This window comes from Gouania willdenowi, chromosome 6 (assembly GCF_900634775.1).
Source record: "Gouania willdenowi chromosome 6, fGouWil2.1, whole genome shotgun sequence".
NCBI classification, from domain to species: Eukaryota; Metazoa; Chordata; class Actinopteri; order Blenniiformes; family Gobiesocidae; genus Gouania; species Gouania willdenowi.
The window spans coordinates 45,046,535-45,069,619 of record NC_041049.1 but is presented as its reverse complement, the minus strand read 5'-3'; the positions used below and the strand labels follow the sequence as shown (position 1 = coordinate 45,069,619).

Below are 23,085 nucleotides of genomic sequence, written 5' to 3'. Positions count from 1 at the left end.
ATGACCTAATAATTGGTTAATTTAAACGCATGAACGCTCTCAACAAAAACAAGTCAAAAAGAGTTTTCACTGTTTTTCTTCCCCCTCTTGTGTTTGCCATGTATTTGGACGTTGATGCATCTTGTGACTGAAAAAGCTCAATCTTGCTGCCAGACAGAGGAAGTCACATGCCAGTTATCATGAGGGCACATTTATTTTTAAAATGGACAGCGAGTGTGGGGACCTTCCACTGTCCCACGCCTGCATGAACTTCTTTCTGAGTGTAAAAAAAACATTGATACATATTTGGTTTTTATGATTGCTGATTGTTTTTTGCCTTCCATGTAAGTTTGATTTTGTCTCTGAGGTTTTTATAGCACTGCCTGGTCCTTATTGACTTTCTCTGGGTGTTTTCTCACTTTCTTTGCTGAGTACAGAAGCCAAGCATGTGACTCCTGGCTGCTGTTTGCAACCAAAAAAACATTTTTTTTTTTTTAAAGGATCCAAGTGTGTCCAAGGTTGTGTTTATAAAGCAAACATACCTCCGATCACATGTGGTGGAAATGTGCAAAGATGCAGGAAAATCTTCTTTTTTCTTTTCGGTTGAAGTTTACAGTAAAGTCTGTGAAGCTACTGTCGAGACTGAAGCAGACGGTTCGACGTCTGCCACTCCGTAATAATGACAGGCTCTGTCAGCGTGCTATACATGCCATTAATGCAGAGTTTCACCCTTCTCTTCTACAGTATTCCATAACAGCTGCTTACCATTATGGCATCGCAGGAACTAATTTTAATGGCTATTTTAGGCAATGGGAGCAAACGTAGGCCTGCCAGCGGCAACACTGAAGAGGGTAAATAACAGGACACCATGTAAGACTTGTTTGCCAGCTGAAATACTGTAAACAAGCACAAACAAACAGTTTTTGGCCAGTGAGAGCTTTGAGTGATCTGTTTGCAACAGTGACGAGTGCTGAAACACTGGAAGTAGATTTTAGACCAGATATTATTATTGTTAAACTAGAAAAGCACTCAGCACAGACCTCCGCCAAGCAGCTCAAGCTCAGCAAACATGCTCCGGTCACGGCAACATGGTAAACTCAGGATTACCATGACTACCTGTCAACATTGAGCTGTTGGTTCCAGTGTGGATGGGAAATTAAATGGGAAATACAGGTGCTTGTCATATGAGTAGAATATCATGAAAAAGTTGATTTGTTTTAGTAATTCTATTCAAAAATTGAAACTTGTATAATGTATACATTCATTTCACACAGACTGACATATTTCAATTGTTTATTTATTTTAATGTTGATGATTATAACTGACAACTAATGAAAACCCCAAATTGAGTATCTCAGAAAATTTGAATATTGTGGAGAGGTTCAATATTGAAGACACCTGGAGCACCTGCAAAGGCCTTTAAATGGTCTCCAGTCTAGTTCCTTAGGCTACACAATCATGGGGAAGACTACTGACCTGACAGTTGTCCAACAGACGACCATTGACACCTTGCACAAGGAGGGCGAGACACAAAACGTCATGACTAAAGAGGCTGGCTGTTCACAGAGCTCTGTGTCCAAGCACATTAATAGAGAGGTGAAGGGAAGGAAAAGATGTGGTAGAAAAAAGCGTACAAGCAATAGGGATAACCACGCCCTGGAGAGGATTGTGAAACTAAACCCATTCAAAAATGTGGAAGAGATTCACAAAGAGTGGACTGTAGCTGGAGTCAGAGCTTCAAGAACCTCCACACACATACGTATGCAAGACATGGGTTTCAGCTGTCACATTCCTTGTGTCAAGCCATTCTTGAACAAGAGACAGCGTCAGAAGCGTCTCGTCTGGGCTAAAGACAAAAAGGACTGGACTGCTGCTGAGTGGTCCAAAGTTATGTTCTCTGATGAAAGTACATTTTGCATGTCCTTTGGAAATCAAGGTCCCAGAGTCTGGATGAAGAAAGGAGAGGCACAGAATCCACGTTTCTTGAGGTCGAGTGTAAAGTTTCCACAGTCAGTGATGGTTTGGAGTGCCATGTCATGTGCTGGTGTTGGTCCTCTGTGTTTCCTTAGGTCCAAGGTCAACGCAGCCATCAACCAGGAAGTTTTAGAGCACTTCATGGTTTCTGCTGCTGACCAACTTGGCACCTGCACACAGTGTCAAAGCTACCAGTACCTGGTTTAAGGACCATGGTATCCCTGTTCTTCATTGGCCATTAAACTGCCCTGACCTTAAGCCCATAGAAAATCTATGGGCTATTGTGAAGAGGAAGATGTGAGACGTCAGACCCAACAATGCAGAAGAGCTGAAGGCCACTATCAGAGCAACCTGGGCTCTCATAACACCTGAGCAGTGCCACAGACTGATCGACTCCATGCCACGCCGCACTGCTGCAGTAATTCAGGCAAAAGAAGCCCCAACTAAGTATTGAGTGCTGTACATTCTCATGCTTTTCATGTTCATACTTTTCAGTTGGCTAACATTTCTAGAAATCTTTTTTTGTATCGGTCTTAAGTAATATTCTAATTTTCTTTAATTTTGGATTTTCATTAGTTGTCAGTTATAAACATCAAAATGAAAAGAAATAAACATTTGAAATATATCAGTCTGTGTGTAGTGAATGGATATAATATACAAGTTTCACTTTTTGAATGAAATTACTGAAATAAAATTTTTTTTCATGATATTCTAATTATATGACCAGCACCTGTATACATTTATATATTTTTTCTTTTGGTATCCAGAACATCACCTAAATGTAATCACCTGTTTCTTGTCCTATTTGTCAATTTTGCTGAAAATTTCATCCAAATCCATTCATAAATTTTCAAGTTATCTCGCTAAAAGACAGACAGCGTCACACTGCATTAGCATAGAATTCTGACGTAACTGTTGATGACATCATCAGTGTTCTAAAACAATGTTTAACAGAAGTTCCACAGATTAGATGAGAAAATGAATGGGACATATATATATATATATACACATACATATATATACATACATACATACACATATATATATATACATACATATATATATATATATACATACATATATATATATACATACATACATATATATGCATACATACATATACATATATATATATATACATACATACATATACATATATACATACACATACATATACATATATACATACATACATATACATATATATATACATACATATACATATATATATACATACATATACATATATATATACATACATATACATATTTTCTTATGGTAGCTCCTTGTCCCATTTATCAATTTTCCTGAAAATTTCATCCAAATCTGTTCATAACTTTTCAAATTATCTTGCTAACGTTCAGAATGACAATTTAAACAATTTCAAGTATTTATTGGTTTATTTTTAAATAATTTGGGCTTCCAGCTCATAAAACCCACCAAAACAGGAATTAAAAAAATTACTTTCTTAAGGACAAATCATGACTAACTTTAAATTGTGGGCCCTGAATCTATAATCTATGAAAGTTTAACTGTTTTGAATGGAGTCATGGAAATTAAACAACCTTTCCATGATATTCTAATTTTATGGAAATGAATGAGGTTTGTAGAATCTTAGCAAACCAAGGTAAACAGCAGCCACATGTACAATAGTTCTACTTTATTATCAAATGACTGCTGAAGCATGTGTTGAAATGTGATCATGAGTCAGTATCAAGACGCGACTTATCCAAGGTCCTCATGGACAAGCATGTGTGGAATCAATCAAAAAACTCTAGCACGTGCATGCGTGTGTGTGTGTGTAGAAAATTCATGAACACAGTGCATATTGTTACAAATTTATTAACATCTCTCCATATAAAATATACTTTCTATATACTGTTTAAACAGGAAATGACAGTTTTGTTTCAGCAAGCTTAAAACACGAATGCAGACGTAGAAACATGACAACGATTCACATTAAGAGTGGTTACACAAAGCAGAGAGTCATTCTACACAATTAGTCGACGTTTCTATGGAAACAGATGTCGTAATATCAAACTGTGAGATCATCGTCATTCGTCGTCGCTACATCATCACCTACCAAAGTGATTGAGACTTGCAGCATAATTTAAGTACGCTTTGCACAGATATGGTTTATATTCACATTTGGGTTATTTATACACTTTGCAGACAGAAAAACATTCATTTAAAAAAAAAAAAAAAAGCAACTGAAGGTGTGCAGTGACGGGACATTATTAGACCGTACACCAACAACCCAAAAACAACACACGTTTCCAGTCGCAGGTGAAACATTTTCCCTCAATCCCTTTTTGTTTTTTTTCTTTAAAAGTGCTCATTTAGCAGTGGAGACGTATCGTTTTAAGAAATGTATCATACAAGGCAGCTTGATTCCCTTTAATGTAGAAATGGTAAAAATCCACTCCAGTTAAAAAAGCCCACGTTTTCAGGCTCAAACTCGACATCTGACTCCTGTCGATGCAGGCGGTTAAAAATGAAGCCAACACATACTGGGTCATCATCACATAACCATTAACATCCCACTGACATCTGTGCTGACACAAACACTTTGCTGCCAGAGGGCGTGGCTTCTCAGGACATTCATTCACATCCTGAGTTTGATGTTTGTAGATTCCTTTATTGTTCTTAACCCAGGCTGGGTTTGGTGTGTGTGTGTGTGTGTGTGTGTGTGTGTGTGTGTGTGTGTGTGTGTGTGTGTGTGTGTGTGTTTCTAAAAGCCCCATCAGTGCGTGGAGATGTGATGGTTGATTTGAGGAGGTCCCAGGAATCCAAGCCTCTGTTTGTTCTTCCTCTGTTCAGTCATCTGTGAAGCAAACACACCACAATGGTGACACGATGCAAACCTCTGTGTTCAAATGTAACATATATGAAGGAATAGTCATTTAAAAAGTACAAACGGCTTCATTGTTGTGTCTGAAAATGAAAAACGCTCCTGGAAATGTTAAAGTAGTGTGTCAAACTCTATGCCTCGGGGGGAAAAATCCAGCCCTTCAGAGCAACAATGTGGCCCACGGTGAGAAACTAAACATGAATCATTTGAAAATATCTCAGTCCCTCTAAATATACAAACTCAAAGAAACTCCACAATATTTGCAGGGGTTATATCACATGATGGCAGTCATTTGAAATTGCAAATTATTTTTTTTTTTTCAAAATCCTACAATTTTTCCTTAAATTATTTCACAAAACAAGTAAATTCAAGTGAAGATCCTGCAGAAGCCGATATCGTATAATAGTTTTAACCTAACTACTAGGAAAAAAGCCCTAAACCTAAAAATAGGAACTAAAAACTAAAATTATATAGTAGAACACCAACATTATGTTCAAACACAATACACTGTCTACACATAGCTCTAATGGGCTGCAATGGGATGATGTCCAGTCAGACACAGTTGTGCCTGGTTGTAGACAACCCCCCACTTCTGTCCCTCGTTGCATACCCATCATACTGTTCACACTGATATCCACCCCATACACACACACACACACACACACACACACACACACACACACACACACACACACACACACACACACACACACACACACACACACACACACACACACACACACACACACACACACACACACACACACACACACACACACACACACACACACACACACACACACACAGTTTTTCCTGCAGTCTGTGCCTTCTCCTCTCCCTCCTCTTTTCTGTCCCAGGTGTCTTGATGCTAGAGCTGGCGGTTCCTGATGGATGGCTCGCGGTTCAACTAGTCTGGGACACTCGGATGGACTATCCTTCTACCCTATTCTGTTTGCCCCTCTGTTCTTGGCAGCCATCCAGTTGAAGTCTGAACCTGGTTCTGCTGGAGATTTCTTCCTATAAAAAAGAGGGAGTTTTTTCTTCCCACCGTCGCTAAATACTTGTTCATGTGGACATTGTTGGGTTCTTTATCTTACTATGGACTTTATAGCGGGGATGGCACTAGGCCTGGGCCAATAATCCATAAATCAATTGACCGGACGGTAAATAAAATGAACTCGGTAAGTTTGCCGGCCTCGGTATATTGCCATATTCATGCGTATTTGGCGGCACGCCTGTCAGCTGCGCAGGCTAGCATTAACAACAAATATTAAACAGCAGATACTGTAACTCAGTCAGTTCTCACAATTTCTCAGTGAACCTGCAGCATAATTAATCTAAAATTGTTTACCACTGCCAGGCAATCTTAGATTTAGGTAAATCAAACCGTTATAGTCCGGTAGATGCGGCAACTCTAGACCTACTACGTAGCTTCGGATTGCTATGCTGGCTACACCCAGCGACCTGTGGAGCAACGGAGCCTCTTACCCGCGGTGTCCCCCAGTGGAGGAGACGTAAGTGGTGTGATTGGAAGCAGAAGCGGGGACACAGAGTGGGGCTAGCAACCAAGCTAAGTCTAAGTATTTTGTTTTCCTCGTCTTTCGCCTCCAAACAGGCAGGATGACAAGACGGTTCACCCTCAGCACCTGCATGTTTGTTCCATAGCGGAATGAATGAAGTAAACTAAAAACTATTTGGTCCATTCTGTTTGGTTTAAGACTGAATGAAAACAAAACAGAATGAAACAGGGAGAGGCGGGGCCGCTAGCATATGTGTTCTGTCTCTCATAGTTGAGGTATAACTATGATGAAAATTACAGGCCTCTCTCATCTTTTTAAGTGGGAGAACAACTGGTGGCTGACTAAATACTTTTTTGCACCAGTATAAATACCTCTGTGCCTCAATGCTGTTTTTTAATGCAAGTGAAATTTAGTTTTTGAGAGAGACTTGATAAACCATTTTATTTATTGCTTTGGTTGTGAGTGGTTTTGCATTTGAGGTGTTTTTTTCTAAACAAAAACAGGGTCTGTTTTATTGTTTTTGTTTGTGATATTTATTTAAGTGCATGTTTTTGCTGACAGAAACTGAGAGTCCATTTTATTTTAATTGTTTGTTCTATTTGTTTAAAATATTAAAGAAAATTCTTGACATTCTAATTACAATGGTAAAAAATACTAATGATAAATACAAGTTGATTGCATTTGAAAGGGTGAATTTGCATTATGATGATGTTATTACATTAGTGGTTAATTTTGGTCTAAAAAAATGTTGACAATATCGTTTAACGGCAATAATTTGTGGGACAATATGCAATGACGGTGGAAAGGGCGTTAAAAAAAAGTACAATAAGGTTTAAAATCGAAAATGTCTCTTTTTAAAAGTAGGAAATAATAAACGGCATAAAGTTGTCAAATCACCACGTTGGGTTTGTTCAGGAGCGATCGCACACTGGACTCTGAGGCTGACGGAGAAGATCACGTAAGGAGAACTGACAGATAAAGACGAAGCATCAGAACAGCCTGGATACAGTAAAAACCAGCCAGTTTGTAATAAAAAGAAACAATAAGCAGCATAAAGTTGCCAAATCACTACGTAGGGTTTGTTGTTGTTTATTCAGACTACAAGAAAACCTCCGTCCGTTCTGATTGGCCGAGTCATTTGAAGGGCGTTCTCATCAGCCAATAGAGTGCATTTTATGTCATAATACGGCCTTTAGGTAAATTTTTCTTGAAAAATTGCTAAATTATTGGAATGCAGCCAATACAGCCCGGAAAATACGATATAGTTGGTAATCCCTACACAACGTTTCATGTTTTCTCTGTCATTTTTACATTCTCCTGCAGGGCCAAACTGGATCCTCTGGCTCAAGTTTGATACAAGTGTTTTTAAACCACAAAACCGTCCATTCACGGTGCAGAACAGGAAGTGAGAGTGTGCGGTCTCTGTGCAGAGCCTCGGAAACAAAGTGCTGAGGTCAGCAGAGTTGGTAATGAGGGAGAAGCTGCAGGAGAGATTGCAGAGTGGTTAAAAACAGTCGGAGCTCAGATGGGATTTGAGGCCTGCAGGTAGTCCAGCATCTCATTTCTTCTCATGTCGTAAACACTAAACTTTCTCTTTACCATAACGTTTTGAACATCTACACTAACCTCACACTCTTTTTAATCAGTAAAACCTGTAAAAACCCCAAAAAACAATAACTACATACACTTACGAAGGTTTACACAATCAGAGAAAGGTTTGTGCATGTTGTTGTTGTTGTTGTTTAATAGTACATCTAAATGTGTTGGAAGGGGAACAAGGACAGGCCTGTGACTGGATCACATGCAGCTCGGGCTCACAGTCACACTGTAGCAACCAAAGCTAGTCATCAAAAACAGCCAGAGGCAGTGAGCAGTGCGTTCTGTGGTTCGACTCTCTGCTAACGTCACAGTCACCTGTGTCATGTCTGAGATCATTTAGCAAGATTACAGAACACCCAGTGGATGTAAACACCAAGGGTGATGCTTTCACGTGATACTGAGCAGATGTTTTTAGCTGAGTAAACAGCTTCTAGTAGAGAGCAGTCAGTGTATGTATAATACGAAGTAAGAATTTTATTTTAGAACAGAAATCCCCCAAATGTAGAAATCCATGGGCAACCTAAAACCATAAAAACCTTTTGGATCTATTTACTTAAGCCAGTGGTTCTTGAACTTTTTTGACCACCAAGGGGGCGCGCCACACACTCTGAGGCCCTGTTTACACAACAAGTTTTGCTTCCGTTTTTGTTTCCAAAAAGTTCTAAACAACGTTTTCAAAATAATCTCTGTTGACATGAGACCGCTGGAAGCATAAAAAACAACTAATAGTTGGTGGTATGATTTTGCAATGAACCGTGTCCGTGTGCAACACTCTTTGGATTTAGTGTTGACTTACTTCACTCTCACTTGGATCAGAGGAGACGTATTTCATGCCTGCACCAGATTCTGACCACAACCACAGAGCTGCACTCCCACAGAGAGCTATTTGACCAAACCCGAGGTTTCTACCTTTTTAACACGGACTCTGGTTGGACGCTGCGCGGTGATGGTGATGTGTTTCAATAAGCGCAAGATGACACACAAATGTTTGCTGTGGAGGTGAATGGAGGCTATCCTCTGCTACGTGAATAAAAATGTTATAAAATGCATAAAGGACTAGTTTTTGACTCATTGTGTATCTGTGTGTGTCACGTGTGTAAAGCAGCTTTCAGAGCTGTGTGTGTTGCAGCATTAAACGTCTACGTCGCGTCTGCAGCATCACCTGAAGCTGCTTGTCATGTTTACAGTTTAATTCAGAACGAGTGGCTATTAAATAAAGCTGATTTATTAAAGAAACTCCACTACGTGTGCGCTGCACACCGATGTGAATAGTGAGTTGGCAGCAATAGGTTCAGGCTTAAAGAGAGATTGACTTTTTTTTGGGTTCAGGCCTGTTCATAACTTGTAGGTCCATTAAATCAAATATCTAAGGTTCTGCAGCCTCAGTACAAATGCCCGTGACACAGAAAGTGATGTTTCTCTGTTTACACGGAGACAGAGAGAGAAGCCTTTTCAAAACCTTCCACTCTGGAGCCCGTTTTTAAAAAGTTGTCATGTATATGATCCGCCAAACACAATAAAACCTTAGAAAATGTTCTTGTGTAAACAAGGCCTGGGAAGCACTGACTTAAGCCAATAAATAAATAAAATAAATAGAAGATTTACATAATTGGCCACAATGTAATCACACATTACTGTATGTTTAGGTTTAGATTCTCATTTTTAAAATTGTACGTATTTCATCCAAAAGTTGTTCTTAAAAGTCCTCTGATTGCGAGTTACTCACAAACAAATGTCAAATATAGCAATTGCCGCTCAAAAGTCATTGATTCCAAGGTAAAAAAATGGGCTTATTAATAAACGGCTTTGTGACTCCAGAAAAGTTTCATGCATTGCATTGTGGGATTTGGAGTCCTGTAGAAGAATGCAAAGACGTCGCCAAAGTGGAAAATTTTCTCTAAGAAGAGTTTTTACTTAATTCTTACTGTGAGTTCTTGTATTTCTTTGCCAGACAAGGAAGACAGTGACTGGCTTGATGCCATTTTTATTCTGCTTTGTTTATCATGTTCACCGTGGTATAAGGTCACGCCGATTCTGGCTGTCGTTGGGTGTTTCCATGTCAACCAAAATGTCAACATCCACCATTATTAGACGCCTGGCAGGCAAAGCTAAGGAACCTATTGCTATCCTTCTTCTTTCTTCTTCTTCTTCCAAGGAAATCTTACTGTACTTCCAAAGTGCAAAAAAAAAAAAATCACAAAATATCCCTATCCCAGATTACCTCAACTGTAAAAACAGGCCAATCGTCCTAAAGGTATTGCAACAGCAAGCCTCTAAAGTTAAACATTTACAACAAATCATACATATGTGCCACAGATTTGATATTTCTTTCGCCAAGATGTAGCTACACCGAGGAGAACTTTGTACATTTAAACCAATGGCGGCTGGCCAATAGAGTGTGCTAGAGCGCCGCCCCTCCTAGTATATTTGCTTTTTCTTTTTTAAAATACATATTTTTTAAATACACAACAATCAAAACCTGCTCAGCTCATGGCTGCTGACGACGTCCTTGGGAGAAATTGCCCCAACAGTGCAGTAGAGCAGCCAATCACCGACAAAAGATTAGACAGCAACAGGAAATTCAAGAATTAACCAATCAGCGTCTTCATCAAATCTGATGCTCAATGGGCGATAAACATATTGCCCCTGGCCCAAGCCAAGTGAGCCTGTGGAGAAATATACAGAAGGGACCTGTGGGGGGCAGCAATGCGCCTTTGATACATCTGGTCTGCCGGTAGTTCAAGAAAAAAAGAAGAAGAAGAAGAAGAACGTTGAAACCACGTTGATGTGATTACAATGATGTCGACAACAATGATGGACGCTGTGAAGGGCTGCAGTGAAACTATACGGTCTCTTCTTAAAAATCCATTTGAGAGGAGAACAATGGTGGAAAAACTATGAATAAAACAGCGAGGCCCAGATCAGCCAAACATCAAGCCAACAAACCAGCAAGAAAAGTAAAGTTTATACAAGAAGCTTCTCTCGTAATTGGTACAGCAGGAAGTCATGGCTAGCTGGATGCAGTCATGTAAATGCTTTGAATTGCTTCCTTGGGACAAACGGCTGGGACAGATACAGTATGGACTGATACAGGAGTAAGGAATATGAAACATTTATCTGAGAAGATAAAGAAACACGAGAGTACGAAGGCACATATGGAGAACACGGTCAAGCTAACAATGCTAGGCAAAGCTAACATTGTGACGCAGCTAGATGAGGGTTACAGGCTTGGTGTGAGAAAGCACAACAAAAAAGTGAACAGGAACCAGCACATTGTGTCGAAAATAATAGACTATATTAAATTCTGTGGGCCGTTTGAGCTGGCTTTGCTTGGCCATGATGAGACCGACTCCTCTCATCGCATGTTTATGGGCCTAGTCCAGGGGTGGGCAAACTTTTTAGCTCAGGGGCCACATGGACTTTTAAAAATTGACAGACGGGCTGGGCCAGCACACGATGCATGTACACATTCTTCTTCTTCTTCTTGTCTAAAGTTCAAATTTATAAAACTTCATAACAAATCAACCATATGTGTTACAGATTTGTAACTTTCACCCAAATTTAGCCCAAATTCTAAAGAAATGTTTGTACATTTAAGGAGAGACAGGCCTGTTAGTAGAGCAGTGCTTCTCAAAGTGTGTGGTAGAGAATGGAGACAAATTTTCAATTTCATGATTTACGTCAGCATATGAAGTGGAGCAGAACCAGAAACAAACTTTTATTAGCTGATTTAAAACATTCATTGACTTTTTTGTTTTCTTAAGCTTTTTAGCACAGATTGCAAACAAAGTGTTGTTGTTTCCTGAATATTTGGACTGCTGTACTTTTACATTTGTTTTTTTTCATGCAGGTAAATAATTTAATTTAGTTTTTCAGTTTTGATTTATTTATGAAATATACTTGCATTATGAAACATGATGATATTTGTTCCCTGTTAGTTCATTTCATACTTGTACTGAATTTCTTTCTTTTTTTTTTAGTTTTCTACGGCACTTTTTACATTTGTTTTTTTTAAAAATTCAGATAATGAGTTTAATTTAGTTTTTGATTTATTATGAAATATTATATTACTTGTTCCCTGTTGGTTCAGCACATTTTAACGTGTTACTTGTCAGGATTATTTGGGGGGCAATGTGCACAGGTGGGACATAAAGTTCACAACAAACACACACATATTTATATGTGTGTGTGTGTGTGTGTGTGTGTGTGTGTGTGTGTGTGTGTGTGTGTGTGTGTGTGTGTGCGTGTGTAAAAGTAGCTCAGTTAAATATAAAGTATTTGCACAAAAAACCCTCCAACATAATTTGTTAATAATGGTAATTAGCATAATTAGCAGCATGTTTGGAGGAAAAGTGATGGTGAATGTTTTATTCCTTTGAAACCGCAACAGTTTCTTTGCAAATAATAAGACATACAGCCTTTGACCGGACTTCAGTGAAAAGTATTTACTCGTCCATTCATGAATAAACACTCGGCACTCACGACTCTTCTTTTCTTTGGGCCACTCATTGTTGTCGATGTGTATCGCTGTGTCAGCTCCGTCAATCTCCACCTAGATGTATTCACGCGACACCACGAGATCCCGCAATAAAACATCACCAAACAGCTTACTTTGATTATCCGACGTGGAAGAACTTCTATCATGAGTACGTTCTTCTGCCGCTTCTTCTTCTTCTTTGTGGGTGTGTTATGGTGGCGACCAATCTAACTCTACTTTCTTCCTCATCTTACATTTTGTGGTTTCCCATGGCCGTGAACGCATCATTGTAACGTGCAGCTTTCTCTGCCAATGTTTGTCTTTGTTTACATGTGTTCTGTGTGTTGATTGGCTGGGTGGCTGGAAAAGGGCGGGCGTAAGCAGAGAATGGGAGAACATTTGGTTCCCAGGGGTGTTGAGATAAATGACGGAGTAAGACGGTTAATTTTGTGTTTTAATTGTTTATTTTGGTTTCGGCGGGCCGGATTAAAAAGACCAACGGGCCGAATGTGGCCCACGGACCGTAGTTTGTCCACCTATGGCTTGGTCAATCAAGTCGTATCGCTTGATACCGTGCTGGAGGAGCACCTGAAGACAGCTACAGTTTTCAAAAGTACCTCAAAGACCGTGCAGAACAAACTGCTGGACTGCATGTTTTCAGTGCTCAAGACTCACATTATCTCAGAAGTAAAAAGTGCAGATTATCTTGCTATTCAGGCTGATGAGACAACTGACATTTCCACCCGCTGGCAGTTGGTGCTTGTCCTAAGATACTTTGACACTTGTCACAACATTCAAGAGCTTTTTTAAAGTTCATCCCTCTTGAGAACGCTGCTACTGACACCATTGCCACAGCGCTGTTGGAGAGGCTGAGCATCCTCCTCCTCCTACTGGCTGATCGCCCAGGCCTACGATGGGGCTGCAGTGATGAGGGGAGCCACAGGTGGAGTGCAGCGGAAGGTAAAGGATGTGTATGCAGGTGCACATTATATTCACCGCTATGCCCATCAACAGGCAACATCACACATCTCCAGAGTCAGGGATTTTTCTTCAGACCTTGGTTCTCCCGCTCATTCAAACAAACCACTGTGATTGGTCATATTGTGGCTCACAGACTTCCAGGGACTTCAACAACCAGATGGAACTTTCATAGCTGTGCTGTTAACACAGTTTTTGAACACAAGGATGACCTCATCAAATGTTTCCAATCAATCAGAGACTCTGGTGGCTTTGATCCAATCACTGTCAGAGAGGCTTTGTGAGAATGCTGGAGGAAGAAGATTTCTGCTTTCTCCTGGCCTTGTTTCACAAGATCCTGCCACATGTGGACATGCTGTTTAACCAGCTGCAGAAGAGGAACATCGACTCTGTCTATATCACAGGAGTCATCCAGACGTTCACCAACAGCATACAAAAGATCATGTGAATATGTATTTATCATTATATTATAGTTTTTGAAAGAGTGATTGTTGATGTTAACCTGTGTTTCTGATTACGGACTCCATTCCTTCTCTGAATGAGGAATACAGTGCATCGTGCAGCAGCACTCCACAAAGAGAAGGAGGAAAACAACAGATGTTGGCTTCAGACGTAAGCAGCAATATTACAGTCCTATTTACAAGACACCCAGTAGGTGTTTTTATCTTACCTACCTTTAAATTTATTGATATGTAAAATTACTATATGCTATATTTCTCTGTCTGCCGTCCACAATTCCTGTGTAATAAGAGTTACACATTTGGTTTTATTACGCTATATTCTAATAAATGTGCAGCTACTGAAGAAGGCAGACACTGATCACATCTTGTAAGAGAATACGGATGACATTATTTACTACGTGTACTTACCTTTTGTATTATTATTTATGTATCATGTCAGATTACCATACTGATACGATACCAATCTGAGCCGTGCCAAAGAACGGTTCTCATTTACCAACCACCTCATCAGTGCCACTCTGCTACAACACACTGCACAGTTCCCAGATGCAGCATGCAAACTACCGCGGAGGCCGACCCCATGTTGAACAAAGCCAAGCTGAGAACAGAGCTTTCCCTCATCTATGAGCACGACGAGTTCAAGGCCCGCAGTGGCACACTGACTCTATTCCAGTTTTTCATGGAGAACAACCTTCAGGGCACGTTCACTGAGATTGTAAGTCTTCTTAAGATTCTCATCACCACACCCATGACAACAGCAGAATCAGAAAGATGCTTCTCTACTTTAAAGAGAATCAAAACTTTCCCGAGGAACACCATGACGCAGGATCGCCTGAATGTTCTGGCCATGATCTCCATGGAGAAAACACTTGTCAGGAATATTCCTGACTTCAATACAAAGGTCATTGAGTGCTTTGTCACACAGAAGGACAGAAGGGCAAAATTCCAGAACAAAAAATGACACACGCACACAGGTAAATAGTTTAGTAAATAGTGATTTATTGCCATAATTTTGGCTGTAATGTTGTTTGTTTTGTGCACAAATGCCTCAAGTTATTAATATTGGCATTAAATAATTATTATTTCTGTTCAGTTGTATCGAGATGGTTACTGAAACTGACTTTTGACTAGATATGGCACAGCCCCCCCCGCAGAATGTTTTTCACCAGCCGCCACTGATTTAAACCAACTGTAAATGATGAAGTCCATCACTATGATACTGTATGTTCTACAGTTTTTGGAAATAACAAACCTGTCATCTCCCACAATTTTTGCTCAGTTGACACCAAACTTGCTACAGCTTATCTTCAGAATGTACACACAGATTTTTTGATTTACTAAAAAATGAGCCTGCACTGCATCAAAATGTTTGACTGTAAAGACATACTTGCAAATTCTTGCTATATACATTTTCAATGTTCATTAAAAAAAGAAAAGTTTAATATCAGAATTCATCTTGTCTTTTGATTTTTTTTTTTTTTTAACAGCATTTTGAGTTTGACTTTCAGGCCAACAATTAGAGTCAATCCAAAACATTTTAAACATCAGTTTTTGGAGCCAATAAATCATTGTTAAAAACAAATGACCAACATTTCCATGCTGTTATGAAATCAATTTGCATATTTTTGTCTTAATAATTGAATTTTGGACAGCTGTTTAAAATCTGCCTTTAAAGGTTTACAGCGACTATGTCTATAATTGTGTTTTGGTTTTCAATACGTGGAAAATGCCAGACGTCTCTTTGTCAGTGATTTTGGGTTCACAATGGCATCAGTAATAGATGAGAACTACTTTAAGATCACACAGGTACAGTATTAAAAAATGAAAAATTATAAAATAAAAATTAAGAAATAGGCTTTGTTAGACATGTCATACTAATACACACAAAAACTAAATCTACAGCTTTCACACTTTGGGAACTAGTGCTTTAGTTATTTTCTCAATAAAAGAGTTAGATATATGAATATAGATATATACAAGGACAGTGTTGTACCTGTTCCTTGAGTTCAGCCAGCTGACTGGAGAGCAGAGCCACCAGAGTGACTGTATTCCCCAGCTTCTCGTGCAGGGAGCGCATCTCATTCTGCTCACTTTCACCCTCGCTGCTCACCAGCGACATGGCTCTCATACGGGGGAACCACTCCAAGTTCTTCTCCTGGAGAAAAGGAGAGCGACAGGAATGAAGTGATCAGAGGTAAAAGTTATGGAATTAGTTGCTTTAAAGGGTACTTTTATGAGTATATTTCTAAATCAGTAATTTCACTTAAATTGTAACTAAACCCCTGCTTTCTCCTGACCTGCCACTAGGAGGGAAATTTAAAAAAATGCCTTGATTATGGGTGGGGCTCCTGGAGCAGTTAGGACACGCCCAGTCTATACTATAAAATCTCCAATTAACAAACTATGCTATGCTGACTAGCTACTAATTACTCAATATACCTCTGTATTCACTTTTCTCTCAATACAACTTACTCACTACAGATTATAGAGCACACAGTTGCTAGTTTTTATGAAAGGAGTGGGGCTAACAGTGCTTGTTTGTGATGTACAATCATCCAATGATGTCACATGATCTTGTTCTCAGCCAATAGCAAAAATCAACTGTAATAGCCAGGTTTCAACCCATAGAAGGCAGTCACTCTGATATTTTACAAAATATGCCAAATTGAAATACTTTGACTAAAATGTTAAAAGTTGAACCAGGATCAATCAACAGCACTACTTCATACCCAAATACATTTGTATTCAACAAGAAAAAAGTGGTTTTGGGGTTTAGTGACTCTTGAAGTACATTTTAAAAGAAGTAAAGTAATTAGTTACATTTCTACACCCAACTGTAACTGAGTTCATTATAATTTTTTGTTTTAAAATAATCAATAGACATTGTGAATCTACAAAAAATGAACTGACCAGACAACAATCAAATCCATCACACCATAGCCGACCAACCAGATTAAATGTAATGCACTGCGCCAAAACAGCATTGAATAGTAGTTGTTTAATCAGTTTTAGAGTTAATAAATTTAACTATATTTAGAGCCTACTTTTTATTTATTTTTTTAATTTGAATTGAATTCATTGGTGTTATTTTTATTTTATTTTTTAAAATTGTACATTTTGATAAACCATTTATTTTATACAGATGCCTTTATGGAAAATAAATTATGTTCCAATTAAGCAAGATTTGGTCTCTTCCTTTAAGTTTCTACATGAGATGTTTACTGTATGAAAAAGAAATCAACATAGGAAGTGAAATTAACTAGTCACTTTTACTTTGAGTACTATTTAATTAACTCGTTCACTGCCAGCCATTTTCAAAATTGTGCATTTTGACAGCATATTTTTTACTATGACAATCTGAAATCTGACACCAGATTCTGAAAAATTGAAGTTTCTACTTTTATCAGGAAAAAAAATGTTTCTGGCTGACAGTTGTATGGTTTGTTTACTGTTTTTGGGCTGTCCTCCAAGTTCCTCCCCCCATCAGTCTGCATACACGTAACTTCCTCTTCCTCCACTACCCTAGAAGTCGACTTATCGGTTTGATGATTTCCCCTTACAATCGCGACAATAACAATAATCCACTCAGGTCCAGACATGCTCCGTTTTAGTTTGAGCTGCTTGATACATCACAATATCACTCCGTAGCTCCATTTTCTGCGCTTCATGGTAAGCTTCATGGCTAATCTCTCATCTAAAGGTGCTCTGCTGCCACCTCAGAACACCAGTAGGTCACTACATCAACCGACAAGCATTATATTTAAAGGAGACCTCAGTCACAGTGTCTCTAAGCGTTCCCAGTGATAAAACGCAATTGACGAGTTTTCTCGTCATTGGCAGTGAACGTTCAGATTTGAAGTGACAAATGATCTCATCATTGGCAGTGAGTGAGATAATCTACTTTCTATTTCATCCTTACTGACCACCAGAGGCGGTGCTTAAAGCACTGGATGTTCCATCTCATGCATGCACATGTTGAGTAATCATATCAAGTCACCTGTGACCCCTGGATGACCAGGAGAGTCTATATCTACCGGTGTCATCAGGTGATCTATTACTTCTATCATTGCGGATAACGATAGCAGGTTGGTTGTTTGCTATTCACAGCTTGTCACTTCGTAACCGTAAGGTTGGCACCGCAAGTATTCTTGTCTGCTAGAAGCTGCGACTTGCCGTTTTCCGTTTTAAGTATGGCTGGAACACTACAGTCTGCGGCAGGTGAGTGCACAGCTTTGACTAATGTGACCAGTTTACCAGGGGCTGAATCAGGTGGTGAGTACAGTAAAGAGATGCGCCTTGTGATTGTGTGCTGATTCAGACTTGGTAGCTCCGCGACAACGCCGCTGTCTCTCTCTCTCTCTCTCTCTAATGGCAGTGTGCACACTGCGGTTTTGTCGGGTGTTGCTTTAGTTACATTCACTGGGAGCATAGTTTGATCACTCCAGGCCGGTGCGCTCCCTGACCTGAGTCAAGTGCCTTCATTGAAGCCGCTGCAGCTTGGCGGTGTTCAGTTTTCACGCTTACACTGCCTGTGATGTAATATCTGATATTTAATTATTAATATCCTGTAATTATTAACATAATAACTTATAATATAATTATCTAATTATCTAATAACTATATCCTTTAATTATTAATATAATTACTGTAAATATAAAAATATTCATATAATTATTATTCATAAATAATATTAATAGTAATTCATAATTTTTTTGGGATGGACTGCAATCTGTGTGTCTCCTGCATGGCCCCCCTTCAGGCAGAGGACGGTCACGATCGGTGTCCTGTTTGCCTAGGCATTGATCACCTAAAAGAGAGGCAGTCCGAAAATCTGTGCATGAACTGCAGTTTTATGCCTTATGCACTGCGACTCTCCAGGTTGGCTGAGGTTGAGGGCACAATAAACCTGCCCTCTTCAGGTAGCGCAGCCAGCATTGTCTGGCGATCCTCCTCGGAAGGCAAGGAAGGTGATGCTCTAGCTAACAAGGTGGATGCTCATCACTGATTTCGTGCAGATTAAGGCCATCTTGCTCGGCTTACAGACAGAAACCGGGGCGCCAGTCTTCTCGGCTAACCCAGTCGCAGGACCATCCCACCTTCAGGAGGAGGATGCGCTGTCCACGGCAGCGTCCTATACTCCGTTTGGTGACGCTGGCGGGGATGGGCAGGATGAGATTGCTTCACGGGCTTCTCATGCCTTTTCAGAAGGTTCTAGTAGGACCTCCTCTGCAGGCTCAGTGTCCAGCCGTCCGTGGCACTGTGGAGCCGGCAATGCGCACGGCCTTGGCACGCCTTGGGTTGGATGAAGCCCGATTGAGGCGGGCCAGACCTTTGGCCAAGCGGCATTGCAGGCCTTGGAGCATCGTGTGCAGGTTGGCCAAGCGAGGCAGCAGTTTGCCTGTCTATGACAGGCAGCCCATGCTTCTCCTAGGCAGGGACATTTGGCAGGATTGGGTGCAGGTCACCCACACCCACGGCTGACTGTTTGGGTAGTCCAGGGGCCTGCAAGTCACAGTGCCACGTAATCGGCAACGCCGTGCAGCCACATGTCCATCTGCTCAGATGCTGCGGGGTTCTGGACCAAGTTGCCACCCCTTAAGGGCCTTAGGGGCAAGGGGGGTAGAACCTTCAGTCCTCTGCGATCCTCAGTGGGGAAGGGTGAGCCTTCAACGCTGATGTGCAAAAGATGGAACATCCAGTGATTGAAGCACCGCCTCTATTGTTTTACTTGTACTTGAATATTTTATGTATGACTTACTTGATTGAAATTGTACTCAAGTACAAGTAACAGTACTTCTACTTGAGTAGGATATATCAGTACTATTTACACCTCTGTTAATCAGCTCATCAGAATAAAATGTGCCCTTCTTTTCTCCTCATCTCACTCCTGTACCCGCCACAATAAAACAGCCATTAGCAGCATTTCACTTTTCACCCACTTGTCAAACACATGTGGGGATGAGTCACTGTCATCCGTCACCAACACAACTGGGAGAAGAGTTTCATTGTTTGTGTGTACGCGTGTGTGTGTGTGTGTGTGTGTGTGTGTGTCTGTGTGTGTGTGTGTGTGTGTGTGTGTGTGTGTGTGTGTGTGTGTGTTCAAATGCAAAACCCACAGGTGAACAGCGTACAGTGAATCGACCAGATAAGCAAACAATAAACCTGAGGCTTTTGAACGAGCGTTGCAAGAAGTGAACCGTGAAGCAGAGTGCATGTTTCACAACATACTGTATGTGTTTGCTTTGAACATGATGTGAGATTTGTTTGTTAAAATTTTATAAAGTAATGTAGGGGCTCCAATTTTCTGTGATCACGGAAAAGAGAATTCACATTTTGAAACAAAAATGATAAAATTGTTATTGTTCCCCCAGGGTTTATCTGTTTGTTTGTCTCTTAGCAGGATTACGTCAAAAGTACTTCACGGATTTCAACAAAGTTTTAAACCAAGACAGACCTTAGGCCATGGAAAATTCCATTACATTTTTGAGGGGATCTGTATTATATACTGATTCTGGATTAGTTTGAAGAATACAAAAATCCCTTATTATTTATTAAATTTGGCTCAGATATGTCTGATTTGTCCCTTGTTCTGGCAATTTTTATATTCATCATAATATCGTCAAATGTGTGTTCATGTGTACAATTTGTCATGTTTTAATACATGATGACTCCATTACTCTTTGCACTTTTGAACAGCTGAATCATGTTAGATTAAACAGTACAGATCGTATTGTACACAGAGTCTCTGCTGAAGGCCAAAACTCAAACTCACGTGCAGATATACACGCACACACACACTATCAAGGATAGATAAGAGTGGCGCCCAATCTTCCTCATAATATACACGTCTTCATCATCCTCAAATGTTTCCACTGTTGGGCATCTGACTCCCTCCTTCTCCTCACCTCAGGGTGGAACTTTTTCTGTTATCTGTATAAAAGCTTAAGCTGTGAAACTGTTAGTTAGAGTGGGTCTTGCCTTTTTGCTCTGCCACGAGCCTTTTGCCTTTCATTCTTTCTGGAAGCTTCTTTTTTACTCCTTTTTATTTAATTTTATAATAAACCTTTTTTATAAAATCATCAATGCCTCGCCTGGACTCCATCATTCAACCAGAGTAATAAATCATGTCTCCAAATGAGGTCAACCGCAAATTTGCCGTGACACCCTCAAATACCCCAAGAAGGGGTATTTGATCCAGATTGCGCATTTCATCTTGATTTTCCCATTGATTTAGACCTACTGTTCTGTAATTATTAGGTATAGAACGTTTTTTTCCACGCCTTTTAAGTGTGGATGATCATGATACCACAATCAGGATCAATTATCTGGATAACTGCCAACATCTGGCAAATATCTCTAGCACCTTTCATCCGTTTCATATGACTTTTCTGAGTATTCCAATACTTCTACATTCTGTTTAGGGTTGCAGAAGTCAGGCACACACTCAGATTAAGTTGTAATATTTATTTAAGGACTTGCATAACACTGAATGCATATTTTTAGAATACAGAAAAGTACAGAAATCCATATATTGTCCATGAAACAAATTTTTTTTGTTTCCTTTCTGTAAAACTTGTTGTAAATTACACAGTTGCTGTGACTTCAGTAGATCATGTTTAACTCAAGACTACATTATCCCAGACCAAGACTCGCTGGAGACCAGAATGCATCGAGACCAGTGAGACAGGGACACGACCAAGATCATAAAAATCAATTTTACAAACCATGATTGCGATGTTTTAAGCGCGTTCGGTCTGTTTAGTTTTTAGGGTTCTTTTTAATACATTTGACAGACCATAATAAGGAGTCTGCAACTCTTTCAACGTCAAAACTCAAATCTTGACAAATTTGTTTAACTAAATCCTTGCAAAAAAAAAAAAAAAAAATCAATAAATAAATGTTTGTGAATATTTAAAATTCAATGATAAGTATGAATTATTTTAAATATCTGAAAATACGATGTTACAACAACATACAACATGAATTAATCAGGAATAAATCACAGTGCTTCACCTTGTGATCACTTTAATGAAGTTAAAGAATAGCAGATCTGTGCAGTGCTTGACGCAAAATCCTGAGTGCATCCTAGACAAGACCAAGACCTTCAAAATGTGGCCTTGAGTACCCCAACAAAACAGGTAGACATGTTTTCTTTCAGCCTTCTTTAGTTTTTTTGGTTTCATATTTAAGCTTTCCATTTAAAAAAGGGGAGTGGATGTAAACCAGCCACTTCTTCAATCTTTTACTATGAATGAATAACTTTGGTGCACCAATAGTTTAGTCTCTCCTGAGTAAGCCGAGACAATCCAATCAGAGCAGGACAAGCAGAGGATGAATAGATGGATAGACGACCCATTGACTCAGCACTTTTAAGCCCCAGAAAACATGCATCAAGTCGTGGTGTGAGCTTATGTTCAGCCTCTGGCACCGAGGACACCATAAGAGCAAAAAGATCAGTTCTTTTTAATTTCTACGACACAATGAAGTCTCTAAGACAAAATTGAGTTTCAGTGCTCTCTGATGTTTTTAAGAGAAAGATGCGAGCACATGCATTTCAGACATAAACTCACTGGCACAGACATGGGCACGGCGGCTATACAGAGGCTGTATGGAGGCTGTATGGACGCTTCGCTGCTCCTCATTAAAGAGCACACAGTGGTCCACTGTGGTCTGAATGAGTCAGGCTTTAGCGTTGCTTCATTGATTCATTTTAACACATCAACGAGCATGAAATTACAGACATTCATGTGCTCCTTACACTGCTAGCATCACCATGCCACTGGTGCGTCTCGCACATGTTCATCCAGAAGTGAAGCAGGCCTGAGGAGTCGTGTATACGAGTGTATGAGTCACACATATTCAACATGTGAACCTTTAAAGTGTCCTAAACATTTTTAAACTCATAATGTAATTTTACAAAGTTAAAGTAATCTATAGGGTAATCTTAAGCTGAGATGAACAGCGTTTATCACAATCTGAGGGCCACATTATCAACAAAGAATAATGACCAATCTGAGCATTAACACAGGAACAACAAAGGGTTTGTATGTTTTTTATGTCATTTTGTATATTTGTCTCTCATTCTGTGTGCTTGTGTTTTTGGATTCCCTTTGTGAATTTTTTGTGTCATTTTGTATGTTTTTGAAGTCATTTCGTATTTCTACTGTACATTTGTTATTTTGTTTTTATTTTTTCTATTTTTGTGCGTGTGTGAGTTGTTTTATTTTTCATATATGTTTCCTTTTT

General features: G+C 39.6%; 1 protein-coding gene across 2 annotated transcripts in view; it reads right to left on the bottom strand.

The window, feature by feature from the left end:
- Positions 1 to 3,779: 3,779 nt before the first annotated feature.
- Positions 3,780 to 23,085, bottom strand: part of itpr2 (inositol 1,4,5-trisphosphate receptor, type 2) — a 125,862-nt gene continuing 106,556 nt past the window's right edge. For both annotated transcript variants that reach the window (XM_028448514.1, XM_028448515.1), the window contains 2 exons: positions 15,833 to 15,994; positions 3,780 to 4,777 (listed from right to left, as the gene is read on the bottom strand). In XM_028448514.1, coding sequence (XP_028304315.1) covers positions 4,697 to 4,777; positions 15,833 to 15,994 — 243 coding nt within the window. In that variant the 3' untranslated portion in view covers positions 3,780 to 4,696. The remainder of the gene's footprint in view (positions 4,778 to 15,832; positions 15,995 to 23,085) is intronic.